Raw genomic sequence first — 12,620 nt, forward strand, 5'->3', positions numbered from 1 at the left:
CCTCAGGTCCCATCATGTAATACCATAATAACCCCACAGAGTTGGTATTATCCCCTCCTTTCTGCAGAGGACACTACTGAAGCCTTTCAAGGCTAAACATCATGCCAAAGGTCACCTATTAGTAGGTAGAACTGAAATTTGATCTTGTGAATTTGAATTTGATCCATTTGACCCCAAAGTTCCCATTCTTTTCCCTTTGTCATATTGCCACCCTACAGTATGCAATAGAGGTTGATACAAAAGGATAGAGAGGGAGAGAGAAATACCTAAACAATAGATAGGAGAAAAAGAAAATTCAAGTGCACGTTATACAGTGTTATGGTGCTTCCACACTGAATATTAATGAAAAAAAGTAACAATAGAAATAGTAGTTGACATTGATCGAATGCAGTATACCATGCATTAGTGAAATACTTAGCTCGTGCTGTCTCGTGTTGCCTACCACTAACAACAGCCTTGGAAATTAGGGGGCATTATCCACATCATACAGAGAAAACTGAGCTAAAGAGATGTTAACAACTTGTTTATCGTTATCTAACATTTCAGTAAGTAAGGACACGAGAGCTCAAATCCAGGTATTCGGATCCAGAGCCTACCCTCTTATCTTTCATGATTTGTATCACAGATAAGCTGCTATTTAAGTGCTTGTGAATGGCTTACTGTCAGATTGCACTGTTTTATAGAGAGAACTCACTCTCTGGAGGGATTGAACATCACCTCTGGTGCCAGAGAATATTTTGGTCAAGTTTGCAAATGACACTGAAGTGGGAAATGAAGTAGCCCAGCTGAGTGATAGAGTCAAATCATATGCAGCCGAGAGATTCTGTACCACCCAATCAATAGCAACGGGACTTTCAAGAGTTCGCTTCTGAAAGTCAAGGGCCTTCAGAAATACAGAGCTTCCCCTGTGAAAAAAGACCTCGGGAGTGTACTTAGTGGCGAGTTTTATCTGAGCCACTCTCTCAACTCCATAGGACACGGAACTCCGTTATCTTGTACTCTGCTCTATCTCCTAGGCCTCACAGAGTGTTGGACACGTGGGAAGGGCTCAGTAAATGGAATGAATGAATGAATGGAAAGAAAGAAAAGGAAGGAAGGAAGGAAGAAAAAGAAAGAAAGAGAAAGAAAAAGAAAATATAACATGGATTTTAAAAAGCTACTGATTCTCTTAGGCTGCATGGATAGAAGTAGGGAGTCTAGAACAAGGGATGTGTTTGTCCTGGCCAGACGCTAGTTCAGTCTACTAGTACTGGGATATCATTTCCACATTTGCACACCCAGTGAGGTCCAGTGTCAAGAGGAGTTGGAGGGGTGAGTGGAGTGATATGCTAGACAGGAGAGCAGGGACTGACAGTTTAGGTAAGTGACTTCTGTGTGTCAAGCATTATTAAATGCTTTCTAAATGTACATTATTTCTCAAAACAACCAAGGTAGCTCCGTGCTCTCATCCTGATTTTACAGAAGAGAAACTGCAGCAGACTAGTGAATATACCTGCCAGGATCAATCACTGAACCACAGTCTGTTAAACTGAAACGCCCAAACTCTTCCTTCTTCATATCCTGTTATCTATATAAAATCTGTAGGGGTTCAGCCTGGACAAAAACTGCTACGGGAGGGCCGACACACTAAACCATGGCCCCTGTCAGCACTGAAATTTGGTGATACTATAGCATTCTGAGGTTTCTCAATACTAAAAGAGGCATAAAGTAGAGCAAAGTTACTCTGTGTGGTCTTCAGGAGAGGGGAGAGAGAAACCCTGCGTGCATGGAGATCTCGGGGAGGCAGATTACAGTTCAGCCGGAGGCAGAACTTTCTAATGGTCAGACGTATTTGACAATGGAGGGCACCACGTTGTGGGCAAGTGGGTCGTCAAAGATGTTTAGACAAAGGCTAAGCTGCCACCAGGATATGCAGTAATGTCAGGCAGTTCAACAGCACACATTTAAATTTAAATTAATTACAATTCAATTAAGTCACATTAGAAGTGGGTTCCTCAGTGTGGCACTAGCCACATTTCAAGTGCTCACTAATCACACGTGACTGGTGGCTGCTAATTAGTACAGGGCAGAACTTGCGTGACCGAAGGAGGTTCTGTTGGACAGCGCTGCCGTAGAGTGGGCCCACAGGAAGATTGGACCCTAGTTCCTTTTTACCTTGAAATTCTGTTTCTGTGAACAGTTCCCCTCAATCACCATTTTTGACCGAATAACCAGCAGTTTTGTTGTATCTGTGATACTGGAATGGATGTTTCATGTCTCTTACTGAGATACACCCCACCCTGTGCATCTATGCAACTATTTTGGCATGTTCATTAATCAGCTATGGGTAAAAAAATTTTGGCCTTTGGAGCCACTGCTAACTAGATAGGTATCCCCTGTTACAGAAATTCAGGTGCCCAATTGGCCAGTACCTCATGTTCCCAAAGAGGTTTCTTCCAGTTCTATTTTTCTAAGTCTTCATTATCATTTCTTTTCCTTTTTGTAAATTGGTCACTCCCGAAGGAAATAAATTTGATAGCAGATTGTTGGAGATTAATTACCTATGATATGCCGAAGCCACTTCATAAATGTCAGTGCTGAGGAATCCCCTAGAGAGAAAATTTTTAGATTCAACTGGAAATTAATTGTAATTAATAGAATAGGTTAATTCATTGTAATTATTTTTAAGGCTTTCGGCAATGAGTCAATTCCCCAAGATCCACATTGCTTGAAGTGTCATAGAGAATGCTTGATGAGAATGTTCTGGTACTAAACCTTAACCCTCTAGATTAAAAAAAAAAAAATCCTACTTGTCTTTCCTTCTTCAGAAGGAAGTTTCTTCAGAAACATCTTTTGGTGGCATTTGATTTCTGGAGAACAAAGGAATCCCTATAAGGTGGTGCATAAACATGCACAGCCCAGATAGACTCTGCTCATTGGAGAAAGGGAAAACAAAAGGCTTTTTGATTGTGCCTCGTTTTCTTTGGAAGTATGTCTCACTTCAGACTAACAGAATGCCTTTGCTCTTGGAAGAAAATGTAATGGAACTGAAAACTGAAGAATCTGGGCCTTTTTCCCTTTCCTAATTATTTCCACTTGACTCACTTAATCTTGGACGATTATTCAATCATATCTGAAATGAGAAAATGACGGGAGTAGAATTTCCGTCTCTTGTTTCGAGAGTTTATAAACATTAACAGAATAGTCTTGAACAAAAAACAAATACAAATCACAATTGACGGTGCCTTGTTTTTATATATTAGGAAAAATCCCTGCATTGTTGGGGAAGCAGCTCAAGTTTCCAAATGTAGGTAGGAACCTTGTCGAGCCTTGATGGGTGATTTCATTATTAACGTTGAAAAACTATCATTTGGAACAAATATTTTATAATGAGAGATTATAAAGAAGCTAAGGAGCCAATGTGTTCACTTGCATCTGGATAGGCTGAGCAACGAAGCCCGAAAATGGGTCATTGAAGCCCAGGATCGTTAACACTCCAAGACTCATGGATTGGTTTTGGAGACTCGGAGATGTCTCATATCCTCCTCGCTCGTTCGTGAGCCTTACTGCATGTTCATGAACAGAAGGATGCATGCAGCCCTAAAAGTCGCTAAGAGCTAGGTCAGGACTCCATATGCAGTAATACTTCCTGACAATCAGGACTGTCTAAAGTTGAAGCTTACTGCCAAGGTGAAGAAGGAAGTGGCCCACTACAAGGAATCAAGCCGAGCTGAGAGCCACTTACTGGGGTTTGCTGTAGGGAAGTCGTGTGGAAGATGACAAGGTTTGGCCCCAGTGGCACCTGAGGCCCCTTTGAATGCTGATTATTCTTGTAAATTTGGGTTTTGTGTTTAACTTGGGCTCCACAATTATGCTTTTAGCTTTATCCCTAATGGCCCAGACCACCCCATTTCCAATAATCATCTGTTTACCATGCCCCTGGTGTCTGGGAGGAGCGGGTCCCGAAGAGAAGGAAACAGTGTGCATCTGAGCGTCCCGTAAGTGCTATTGCCGGGCTCTGTGCATTCCTGAACCAAATCAGATGAACGTGGGGTTATTTACTAAGTTGGGTGCTCCTGGAAGCAGACTGTGAGCCAAGGGTTGGGGTGCGTGTGAGTTATGAAAGAAGTGCTCCCAGGAGAACCTGGGAGAGGAAGGAGGGAAGGGAAGAAGCTGGGCAGGAGGGACCCCATAGGGGGCTCTGGAGCATGACGCACGTCTCAGAGTTTGTCCCACTTAGAAGCAAAGGAGCACAAGTGACTGATTGCTGTGTGTGTTCAGGGTGGGGAGTGGTCTGCAGGCTGTCGGCCATAAAGCACACAGCAGCCGGGGAACGGGCACACCAAGGCTGGGGGCGGGGGTCAGCACAGAGCTAATCAAAGGGATCAGAGGGGATCTGGGCAGAAGAGTAGCAACCTTTGTGCTGTAGTTCCGATTATCTGTATCTTCTCCAATTCTCCATGAGTAGGGGTACTTAAGACATGACCACATTGTACTTTTTAGACAGCCCCGTTACCTCCTCTAGATAGAGCATCATGTCTCATTCTTAGAGATCTCGTGGGCGTAGAATGCTGTACCCCCTCGCCGGCTCCGCCCTGCCAGAGGCCACGGAGTCTTGGAACTTTGAAGGGCCGTCGTCTGTCAGCCAGGCCCTCGTGGACTTTATAACACAATTGTGCAGACTAAACTCATAACAGGAAACAAAGTCCCAAACACATGTCCAATCACAGGATTGTTGAAAGCAGATTCTGCAGCTCTCCCTGCACCACGGAGGCCAGTGTGGGCTGGCCTGGTCAGAAGAGGTTCCCCTCAGGAGGCAGGCCCTAAACTGCATCTGGGAGAAGCTACATTGGGAGAAGAAAGGCCATCCCAGGCAGGAGGAGTGCGCAGCCGTGATAAATGGGACGTTTGCAGACAGCAAGACAGTGCTCTCTGAGCTCTCCTTCTAGAACTCTTCCTTTTTTTTTTTTTAATTTTTTATTGTTATGTTAATCACCATACATCATTAGTTTTTGATGTAGTGTTCCATGATTCATTGTTTGTGCATAACACCCAGTGCTCCATGCAGAGCGTGCCCTCTTTAATACCCATCACCAGGCTAACCCATCCCCCACTCCCCTCCCCTCTAGAACCCTCAGTTTGTTTTTCAGAGTCCATCAGCTCTCATGGAAGAACTCTTCCTCTTGATAGGCACTTAGCTAATTTCCCCAACTCCTTCAAGTCTTTGCTCGAATATATCTTTCCAGTGAGGCCACAGTTCTCCCCAGCATTCCCAGGCCAGGTACCCCCTCTCTCTTTCTCCTTTTTTCTGTAGCAATTACCATCTTCTATGAAATTTACTTATCTGGTTAGTTTGTTTGCTGTTCACTGCCCCTAGAATGTGAGCTCCTCAGGGGGCACCTTCTCTGCTCTGATTGCTGATGTATGTCAGGCCACTAGAACAGTGCCTGGCATGTGGTTGAGGCCCAAGAAGTAGTTTTTCAGTGAATGAATGAGAAGGATAAAGAAAGGCAGTGCTACTCTGGAACTCATGGGGCTGGGTTAGGACAGCAGTGTTGAACAACTCCAGAGGCACCATTCACGTATCTCGATGTAAGTCAAGGTCCCTGGTGTTGTGGGACACAGTAGGCAGCCCTTTAAAATAGAGGAGTTGATGATTAGTGGGTTCAAATGTCACTTTTTTCTGTAAAGACCAATAAAGTTTCCATAAAGGGCAAGTTCTTTGCTATCTCCTAAGGGCAGGTGATTAGACGGTATTAAAAATTTTTTAACTCTTGGGGCGGCTGGGTGGCTCAGTTGGTTAAGCGACTGCCTTCGGCTCAGGTCATGATCCTGGAGTTCCGGGATCGAGTCCCGCATCGGGCTCCCTGCTCAGCAGGGAGTCTGCTTCTCCCTCTGACCCTCCTCCCTCTCCTGCTCTCTGTCTCTCATTCTCTCTCTCAAATAAATAAATAAAATCTTTAAAAAAAAAATTTTTTTTTAACTCTTTTTATTCCTGTGAAAGAAGACAAAAATCCAAATTGTCTTTAAGACACGAATCTCACGTAACCATTTCTTGTGATGAGGTCTGCAGGGAGACATAATGAGAAATGGTTACATGAGGTTCGTGTGTTAAAAGCAATTTGGTGGGCGCCTGGGTGGCTCAGTCATTAAGCGTCTGTCTGCCTTCGGCTCAGGTCATGATCCCAGGGTCCTGGGGTCGAGCCCCGCATCAGGCTCCCTGCTCGGCAGGAAGCCTGCTTCTCCCTCTCCCACTCCCCCTGCTTGTGTTCCTGCTCTTGCTATGTCTCTCTCTGTCAAATAAATAAATAAAATCTTAAAAAAAAAAAAAAGCAATTTGGTTTTATAATCCTAATTTCTACAAGTCATTTCCTATTCCCATAACTGGAAAGATCTCAGCTCTCCTCATCGGGATTCGTAGAGACCAGTGGCTCTGAAAGTGTTGTCCCTAGACCAACAGCATCATCATCACCTGGGAACTTGTTAGAAATACACCCCAGACGTAATGAGTCAGCAGCTCTGCAGCGGGGCCCATAGGTGATTCTGATGCGTGCCCAGGTTGGAGAACCATAGTTAGAGATCATCCTCTGTTGGGAAGATTTCTTTTTATCGTCTTTACATTCCTAGTAGCTAAGAAGATGTTGAAACATACATTATGTAATTTGTTGTATATAAATAGTTGGGTATCTTACTCCAAATATAAAACTATTATATGGAAGGACATCCCTCCCAGGAGATCCTGCTATATCCCCCTGCCTTGCCCTTTAGATAATTCCTGGACTAGAGAATGTTTAAGAGCCCTAAATGATCTGGAAGGCCCTTTCCTGGTCTAATAATCTGGGAGGGTAAGGATAATACCAAACTTACACATCACTACTACATTTCTATGCATATGGCCTTCCTCTGAAAATTATGCATAAGTTCCCCAAGGCTTGTTTGATTTAAGAAGCACTTTCTAGAACCATGCCTAATCCCAGAGAAAACCAAATTAACGCTCCCCACAAAGTCATATGGAATCACACTCTTAGGAACCATGAATACTTGTTGAAGCTAAGGAAGATTTGCTTGCCTTTGACTCTGGGAGTGTCCATGGTCATGAAATTCCTTGGAAAGACAGCATCAGTGCTGATAACTATAAAACCCTAGAGTAATAGAAAGCAGAGAGATACTCATGTCTATGCTCAGTAGAACATATGGGCCCCAGATCACATTGTAACAATGAAATATAAATTAAAAGTGATCACCAGAACTCATTCGAAGCCTTGATTTTTTTCCAGTTTTTCTTACATGGCATGTGTTAGGTTAGTACCCAAATAACAAACATACCTTCCAAAAGCCCTGAGAGGGTTAGCCATTAATTCAGATGGTCTTGGTCAGAGATTGCGCTGTGGCAAGGCTGAGGAAATTATAATGTAATTATGGCTAGTTCACTACACGTGTTAAATGCTCTTTCTCTAATACTTAGGGTCACTATGCCCTTTTCATATTCTTGGACTAAGACCTGGACATGTGTTTGTCTCTTTACGAAGCTTGTTGAGATCCAAGAAATGCTAAAGTTGCGGAGTAGTAACTTACCAGTGTTTTGTGTGTGTGTCTTGTTTTCTTTGTGATCAGAGTATGGGTCACAGTCATTGTGCGTAGAGTGTTGGTGTAGTTAACAACCAGCTCTCCAGATGAAAAAGGCCCAGTTTGTAGCATTTGCCAATTTCCATGGTGTAAATATTCTCATCATGACCAATTTCAGGCTCTCAGTTTGACATCATTGCATGGAAAATCTGGGAAAGATACACACAAACGGCACTCTTGGATTGGTGCAAGCCGGCTCCAACACATCATTGGAATGTCGAAAATTTGGAAAGCAGAAAAAAGGATTTAAAAAAAAAAAACCACATAATATTGCTGCTGGGAACAAAAATCAGTTTTAACATTGGATTTTATAATACTTCCTTACAGTATTTTGTCTGTTTTATATAACGATCATTCTGTATGTTTAATTTTGTGTTTTGCTTTTATCCTCATGGACTTCAGTTTAATGGTTGCATAATAGTCCATCAAATTGATGTAAGATCATTTATTAGCCCTAGCTGGGGACACATAAATAATGTTCCCTCATTACGGTTATTGCTACAAATAATGCTCTGTACTATTAAAACATTGGGTATAAATCTTCCTTCACCTCTCGGGCTGTTTCCTTAAGACAGATGCTAAGATCAAATGGCTTCAGCTATGGGTCTTCCCAGATCCCATCTAGAAAGTTTGTGCCACTGTGTACTCCAACAACAGCGCTTATGAATGCCTCTCTCACTGTACTTTCACTACTACTCCTTCTTGTTTAAAGGTTTTGTTAGTCTGATAAGTTTTTTAAAAGTTTGACATTGCATTTCCTTGCAAGCATGCTGAACATCATTCATTCTCATTTCTATTTCTCCTTTTTTAAATCTTTTTCTTCGCATCAAGGGCTTCAACGTGAGGCAGTTCCCCCTCACTCATTAGGTAACTTCTGCACTAGAGAATGTTTAAGAGCCTTCAGTGATCTGGTCGGCCCTTTCCTTGTTCTAAGGAACGTACCCCTTCTCTTTCCTCATACTGCTGCTTCCGTCTTGTTTCTCTTCTTCAGGCCCCAGGCTTGTGCCACTCTAGTCCCCCTCTTCTCAGACCATCCAGGCACACCCTGGGGCAGCTGGGTTCTTCCCCCACGTATCTGCAGGGCTCCTGCCCTCCCTCCTTTCGAAGCTCTTTACAAGAGCCCTCTCCAAGAGGCTTCCCCAGCCCCTTCGCCTAAGGTCGCGGTCCCTCCTGTTCGAACCGTCTCCCTGCTCTGCATTGCTCTTCCCCGCAGTATTAGCCACCACTGACATCGGGTATTGTAGGGGTTCACAGGCTGCCTCCCCTCTAGAGTAGACATTCTATACAGCAGTAGTCCTAGAGCCTAGAGGAGCATCTGACGCTCTGTAAATACTCATTGGGTGAGTTGGTGTACTCCAGCCATACCTGTAAAGGTTTAGTTTTGTCTTGATAAAAGCAAAATCAGTTCATATGCTCTCTTTAAATGCTATTTGCAGTATCTGTAACAAATATTGTTCTGTATTTTTAAGGTATTATGTTTTTATAGAAGCAGAAGGTTGATATTTTTCTGTACCTAAACCTCTCATTGTGATTTTTCCCCAGATTACACCCACAATTCTTTTTCATAAGGAGATCAGATAAATTTGGCCTATTCTTTATTCTTACATTTTTATGGTTTGATTTTTTTTATGGAACTCTTTAATATATAAAGAATTATTTTGTTGCTGTGATAAAATGAAGATCAAAATTAGGTTGGGTTTTTTTTTTTTTTCATGCAACTTACCGTTGGGTTTTTGTTGCTGCTAATGACGTGAGTTTTGCTTTGAATCCTGCTCCATCCTATTTTAAAACTTAACCTATGTATTTTCCTGTCATGTACAATCTATAGGCACCAAATCTCAATGGATATTTCTCAGTTATCTCCAAGATATTTTCCTAGTCCTATGTCTGTATTTTAAAAGCACCTTCCAATCTGGACCAAATACACTTGAGTTTGTTTTTGTTATCACTACAAGTTCTGATAAGATACAGAGCAAATAAAAGGAAGTATAATAGGAAGCTGGGTTCCCAGAAGTAGAAACATCAAAGACTGAAGTCCAGTCCTCCTCTAGCTGTGTTTTCCGGAATCACCTGCCAGGTGTTATCAGGATTGGAGAAGTCACCGTCTTACTGACTCTCTGTTAAGCCCAATGCCTGACCCACCACTGTTGCTTAATAAATACTTGTAAATTGAATTGCATTGAACCTTAGGGTGTGATGCCTTTCCCGGGAAGTATTCTGAGGGACAGCTTTCCTTTCTCATGTGTCTTCTGTTTTCTCCTCTTAGTTGCGGTCCAGCGCAGAGCTCCATCCTGACCTGCTCACAGACTGCCTCACTGTGCAGCCCCTGCAGTCGGCCACCTCCCCGCGCGATGCTGCTGCTGATGGGGCGGTGGGACGCTCCCCCGGGCCTGGGCCTGACCTCTATCCAGGTAACCACAGCAGAGGCCACGTCAGCTGTCCGCCTCTATGCCCTTCGCTCTGGTTCGAAGGAGCGCTCACATGAGAACAACTCTCCTAAGATCATCTGTATTTTGCTTTCTTGATGAGCTACAAGTTGCCCCCTCCCCGCTTCCCATCTGATTTCCTGAGCTGAGTTGGCAGCAGACTGTTTTTTCTCATAAAGAAACACAGTAAAATAATGCATTAGCTCTCTTAGTTCTGGACTTCTGCCAAAAGTCCAGTGCACCCGGCTCTCCCAGGTATCTTAAATTTATTAACTTGATTTAGACCCAAAGGAAATGTTTCCTCCTTAGTCAAGTAACAGGCTGCATGTGGATTTCTTAATGGAACAGTTATTGTCATGTTTGCATTTCAAAAGGAAGCCCCAGGCCTCTAAGAAAAACCTCACATCAGTCAGCCACCTTGTAAGAAGGGTTTATCAGCCGCTGGGTGGGGGGTTGGTAAGGCACTCCCAGACCAGTCCTTCTGCCTGAGTTTGAAGAATGGGTGACTCTATATGTGGAAAATTTCATCTATGTAATGAAAAATAGGAAAGGATTAATATGCAATAAGGAAGTTATTTTTTTCGTTTACTTTGTTAGCCTGGATTTTTGTGCATTTTCCACTCTCCATAATGATTATGGACTTGTGCAAACATAATTGGTTGTCATCCTCACATATGGAAAGCTCTTACTGTCACGCTATGAATATGAAAGCAAAAGTCCCAGCAGCTCCACACTCCAGACAATGGGGATTTTCTATTATCTGTTGATCGCAGGTCCCCCTGCCCCCCCCATCTGAGTCCAGAGCCAGGTTTTGGCAGCAAATTGGTTCTTTTTTCTTTTTAAAAGTACGAATGAGCCATAGAGAATTAAGAACTTACCGATGCGTAACACTAGAACAGGAAAAGCCATGCTTGTGTAACTTTTTTAACTCAACAGTTCGCAGCTGATCCAAATGCAGGGGAAAGGGCATTAAGCAAATATTTTGAGAGGGTCTGTCATCAAGACCTCCTTAATGTTGACCCATCGGTGGTGGGCCCTGCTCAGTTGCTCTGGGTACTTTCTCTTAGAGACCCTAAGAGATCTGAAGGGCGGACCAAATCTTACAGAGGTTTTGAGTACAGGTACATAGTCACACATGAAATATACCAAAGCACAATGTTATCAACTCCCATAAATATTTTGTACTAGATATATACATGAAAAAGCATGACTTGTTTTTGTTTGCACATATGTCTGCTTGATTTGCCAAATATTTGATATATGAACATTTATTCTAGCACATTTAATTAACAATCGGTTTACAGCAGCCTATACAACATTTCCCTTCCTTTTTTTTTTTTTTTTAAAGATTTTATTTATTTATTTGACAGAGAGAGATAGCAACAGCAGGAACACAAGCAGGGGGAGTGAGAGAGGGAGAAGCAGGCTTCCCGCCAAGCAGGGAGCCCGATGCGGGGCTCGATCCCAGGACCCTGGGATCATGACCTGAGCCGAAGGCAGATGCTTAACGACTGAGCCACCCAGGCGCCCCCAACATTTCCCTTCTTACTTCAGTCCAGAAATCCATGATCTTACTAAAGGTCTGGTGCCCAGCAGTTAAGAGTCAAAGCTAACCAGAATCAATTGAAGAGCGGCCCAACATCTAATATAGGTAGTTTATGGTAATGGGCTAGTCTTACTGCATTTACACTTGGAAATGGGTTTGGGAAGCCGCGATATCTCTATCTGTGGAAAACATGAGTATCTTCGCTGTGTGTAGCCTAGAGTGGATGACTGACTTTCAGAACTTAGGAGTCACATTTGTCTTGGTGTGTGTTTTGTACATCTGGTAGTTTTGTTCAAGTTTTTTAAGAGGTTTATGTTGAACCAGCTTTGTCACTCCAGACAGATACCCTTTTTTTGTTCATGACACTTTTTTTCTGTATTTGGTCTTCAAAACGATTACGAGCTCTTAGCTTTGAACCTCCAGCTGTGTCAGGCGAGCTGCCACAATGGGCAGGGAGCCTAAGTTGTCACAGTGTCAACAGAGCATCTTCAGATTGACTGGAATTTTCTGTGACTCTGGAAACATTTGAAACAGGCAGGTGGACATGCTGTTGAACTCTGTTCTTGGAATTTTACTTCTCAAGTCAGTGTGTAGCTGAAAGTTTATGTTGCCTACTTATTTCTTCTTTCCTCTCTCCCTCGGGTCCAATTTTCCTTTCTTTGTTCTTGCCTTTTTGAAAAATTGATTAAGTCTTCTGTTTCGCTGAATACATAACAAACCCAGAGCAGAACAAAGCAGGAGGAAAAACTACAAAACAAAACGTTAAACCTTCCTGCTAAAGTTCTAGAAATGCACATGCCAGGACTGCATGTTTCTACCGGTTTCAGACCTGTGCTAAAGATCTATGGAAGGAAGCCAAACAGTGAAAAATGCCAAAGGAAAATGAAGCTGTTCATCAATTAGTTAAATGTAAACTCTGAAGTGTTAAGGCAATTTGACAAAGATTAAGACTTGGCTAGATGGTAAAAGTACTTGGAGCCATTCCTTTTACCTTCTGCTACATGAAGTCGAAGAAAATATTTGTTTAATGATTGTCAAGCACT

General features: G+C 42.8%; 1 protein-coding gene across 1 annotated transcript in view; it reads left to right on the forward strand.

Moving 5' to 3' along the window:
- GLIS3 (GLIS family zinc finger 3) overlaps positions 1–12,620 on the forward strand; it is a 425,196-nt gene that overhangs the window by 353,741 nt on the left and 58,835 nt on the right. Inside the window, exon 6 of the mRNA XM_021694421.1 lies at positions 9,872–10,016. Within this exon, the coding sequence (XP_021550096.1) occupies positions 9,872–10,016 (145 nt within the window). The remainder of the gene's footprint in view (positions 1–9,871; positions 10,017–12,620) is intronic.

Source organism: Neomonachus schauinslandi, chromosome 13, assembly GCF_002201575.2.
Source record: "Neomonachus schauinslandi chromosome 13, ASM220157v2, whole genome shotgun sequence".
NCBI lineage: Eukaryota > Metazoa > Chordata > Mammalia > Carnivora > Phocidae > Neomonachus > Neomonachus schauinslandi.